This window comes from Fibroporia radiculosa (assembly GCF_000313525.1).
Source record: "Fibroporia radiculosa TFFH 294 genomic supercontigs, scaffold31624, whole genome shotgun sequence".
In the NCBI taxonomy this organism is placed as follows: domain Eukaryota; kingdom Fungi; phylum Basidiomycota; class Agaricomycetes; order Polyporales; family Fibroporiaceae; genus Fibroporia; species Fibroporia radiculosa.
In genome coordinates, this window is record NW_012133057.1 from 1 (window position 1) to 3,986 (window position 3,986).

A 3,986-nucleotide genomic window follows, 5' to 3' on the forward strand; every position below is an offset into this window, starting at 1 on the left:
GGCTATCATACGTTCACACAAGATTTCCCCATTTGTACTAGAGATACACATGGTCATTCAGGTGATTATCACAAGATAAGACTGCTGACCCAACACATGGTGATGGCTCACACGTATGATTGGATATACTTAGATAACCAATAGTGTATTAGGAGCATCAGTCAGCCTAGGTGTTCAGTGTACTACCAGTAGTATAGGTCTGGTCCCTCATGTATAAAATACCAGAGCAATGCAGCGTTGAGAGGGCAGACTAGTTATACTGGTTTACCATCATCAACTTCCTCACTCCTAACTCTGAACTCACCAGTTCCTATAAGCCCGACCCCTTAGTCGAAAAGCCTATATCAACCTTCTTTCACTACAAGTGAGTGTTTGAGGGTTAGGGTTAGAGAGGAGTCAAGTATCAGGGCGATACCTTGACATTATAACTAGTCTATCTTATTAGTCGACTTCTATTGTCGACCACACTTTCCTTCTTGGACTGTCTCAATCTTTCTACAGATAAACTCACTCCCTTGGGAAGTGTCGTTGCATGCTTCCCAGTTTGCCCAGGACCTTCAAGAAGCTCGTACCCCATCCCCCCATTCCTCTTTCCCATTCTTTGGGACCCCTACCGATCAACTTCAATTCGTCGAAGGACAACTTGCAAGTGTCGCCACCGGAGGCTTAGAAAGACCTGCCGAGGAAGAGCTCTTTAGAGAGTACATTGGATTAGCAGAGACTCTTAGGGAGTCTATCAGGCTTGGAGAACAGGATTCGAATGTAGCGGAAGAAGTACAGGCAAGCGAGTTGCCTATCCCTTCATCACCTTGCCAACCTATTCCAACCCAGTGGTTTTTGCAACAAATTACAGATTCCCCGGATCTAGCTGAGATCTCGAGGGCACAATTCGAAGACGAAGAACTTTGGCGTCGAGTAGGAGGACCTGAAGCAGAGTTTATACTCACTGCAGTCCAGCACGACCTGATAAGCAGAGTAGTCGAGCGAGCTCAAACAGAAGAATTGGGCGGCGACCCGAATGACTTCGACCTGAGTGTCGCACCACATCATCACCCTCATGAGGACAAGTTAAGGAGAGAACCTGCTCTACCTTACTTGCCGGCACCACCAGCATATATCCCAGCGCCCCCCACGTACAAGGACAACCGTCTTTGCCCCGATTTCTTGGGCCTTGCTGAAGGCATCAAAGAAACAAGGCAAGAGGAAGAGCCTCTCAAGTATATGGAGCCCACAGGAGAAATAGCGGAGGACCCAATAACCTCCAGCACAGTCATCAGCAGTGAGAGCAGTATAAGCGACTCAATCTCAGAAGGAGACCATTGAGAACGCGCGGCCCCCTCAAGACCTTTTCCTCCCTGGCTGCAAAGCAGGAGGACAACTCTTAGGGATACACCGGGAGAGCAACGGTACTATCATCCATACTCTCGTACATGCCCCCCTACCCCCATCACAGACAGCGTCCAGCAGGACATTGACAGGTTCCGAGCGGGACCTGAACAAACTACCGAGTACATACCACAACCCTATATGAGGGCTGAAGGGGTATGTCAGACTCACAGACAAAGGAGACGGAGAGAAGACTCATCCGCCTTTGTAAACAAGCAACACCTTAAACCGGGTCCATTGCAATCTTCAAGGTCTGCAGCATAAGGTGGGCTACTCACTTTTGAATACGACGCAGCAGGAGCAGATCTGCTTCTTGATACAATGGATAGGAGGCATCCTATCAAATATCAATCACCGCGGCGCAGATGTATACGGACCAGTAACCAGGAGGTTACTTGTGCAGTTTGTTAATTGAGTCAGGGACAAGTTCAGTGACGCGAGATATAGAAATCTCGGACGACTTGTGAAGGAGATATTGAGAGAGAGTGACCATGCAGAGTTGGGCAGAGACAGTGTTATTTGGAATAACACGCTCTGAAGTTTTTATCTTTTAGGACATCGGACATCAGTAGTAAACCAAGGATGCTTACTATGAAAGTTTGTATCACATATAAAACACCTGCAATTAAAACATGTCGACATCTTCTACATCTATACCAATGACTGGGACTGAACCTGATCTCTCTTGGTATCTATTAAACCCTCAAATCAATGAGAGAGTAATAGCGAGATACTTTCCTGGAGAAAACAATGAAACTACTAGAAGGGCCTGGAAGGAGATATTGGAATCTACCACTAGGTCCCTTCAATTAGAAATTCAAAGAGTATTCAGGGATGTATTTACTCAGCTAGGGCACATGGACCGAAGATCTGTAGACCAACAGTCTGAAATCACAGCAGCTGATGTGCACTTGGCAGTGGTAGAACATGCGAATGAACAATTGAGGATGGATTATAATTCGCTTGTAGAGCAATTAAATCAACATGTGGCACAAATGGCACAACGACCAGCAACAAGCATGTCATTAGAACAAGAAGAGAGAAGGTTCTGAATTGCACAACCAGGAAGGTTCGCAAACAACTCAAAGGAACAGACCTTTGAACAATTCGTTGAAAAACTGGCTGTATGGTACACGCACCAAAGAGTAACTTCGGATAGAGACTGAATTACTGGTGTACTGGCTTTATTGGAAGGCCGAGCCCACGTAGTGGCTGGCAATTATTATCGCATGGTTAAAGACTCCAAGGATTTGGGGAAATATGATGATTTCCTACACCAAATGCGAAGAGCCTTTACCACGATGGATCAAGATGAAGATGCATGTCAGGAATTCTTGAGAATGCTCAAGAAATACGAAACTGTAGCAGCAAAAGATACTGCTAAGTTCATCGGTGAATTCAGAGGTCTAGCAGACCTCGTGAAGTCAACCGATTCTGAATTGATCGCAGCAATCAGAGATAGATTGCATAGGGAGATCAAAAACGTCTTGGTGGCCAGGGGAAGTTCCCAGTGGCCAAAGAAATGGTCAGATTACTGTGATTATGTACTTGACATTTGTAAAGACATGGATATTCAACAATCGGTTTCATCAATGGGTCCATTGTCATCAAAGGATCCGAACACCATGGAGGTGGATAATACATCCAAGCAAAGACAGTCTGGCTCCAGACAAACTCAACAGCAAAGGAGCGCTCCTGACCCGAGGAAAAGGCAGGAGGGCAATGCTTTGAGTATGCAGGAGGCCCAGAAGAAGGGCATATGCTACATTTGCGGCATCAAGGGACATTGGGGCAGGAACTGCCCTAATAAGAAAACAGGAGACTCTGTGGCTAAACCCGCAGCAGCAAACACAGCTTCTACAACTGGAGGTAGCAAAGGGAAATCAACGGATTTCTCTAAACCTCAGTTTAGAAGAATTCGACAAATTGAATTGTCCAGTGATGATGATTCGGACGTGGAAATTCAAGTTGTGCGAAAGTCAAAGGGAACTGGTAACCCTCCGAAACCAGTAAAGGCCATTGAAGCGGCAGCGGTTACCCCCGAAGTGGTACCTGGGCCCTTCAAAGAAGAAACACCAGAAGGTCAAGATCACAAGGATCGTTGAGCCTTCACGCTCGCCAAGTCCGTCAGGTCATATCTCGGAGATTGACTCTGATGAGGATAATGAGCAGGGTTTTGGTCGACACCTGTGGTAGAGTCTACCAGACAGTCAGGCGTAGAACATTCTTTCATTTGTAATAGTATGAAAGACCAGCACAGAATTTGTAAAATAGCAGATGATTCTTGCATATTTAATTTGTCAAAGACGAAAAACAAATTTACTGTGCCTGTGATCATAACAGCAAAAGGAAAGAAAGAGGTAGTAACAAATGCACTAGTTGATAGTGGTGCATTTTCAACATGTATCAACCGCCGGTTCGTCGAGGAAAATAACCTGTTTGAAGAGGATTTGCCACATCCTTTCACTGTTATTAATGCCGATGGATCTGTAAACAAAGGAGGTCATATAAGGACTATGGTCATGGCTTTTCTCAAGATCGGAGATCACAAGAGTAAGCATGCATGTCTGGTGACGGACCTCGGATCTAAAGATATGATT

General features: G+C 45.6%; 2 protein-coding genes across 2 annotated transcripts; both read left to right on the forward strand.

Annotated features, from left to right (window-relative positions):
- Nucleotides 1-49: 49 nt before the first annotated feature.
- Nucleotides 50-1,323, forward strand: FIBRA_09350 (uncharacterized protein; the record flags this gene model as incomplete). The annotated part of the gene is made up of 2 exons (XM_012321662.1): nt 50-61; nt 502-1,323. 2 exons carry the CDS (start codon nt 50-52, stop codon nt 1,321-1,323), a joined length of 834 nt encoding a protein of 277 aa, XP_012177052.1.
- Nucleotides 1,324-2,687: 1,364 nt separating this feature from the next.
- On the forward strand, nt 2,688-3,491 carry FIBRA_09351 (uncharacterized protein; the record flags this gene model as incomplete). The annotated part of the gene is made up of 1 exon (XM_012321663.1): nt 2,688-3,491. One exon carries the CDS (start codon nt 2,688-2,690, stop codon nt 3,489-3,491), a length of 804 nt encoding a protein of 267 aa, XP_012177053.1.
- Nucleotides 3,492-3,986: the final 495 nt, after the last annotated feature.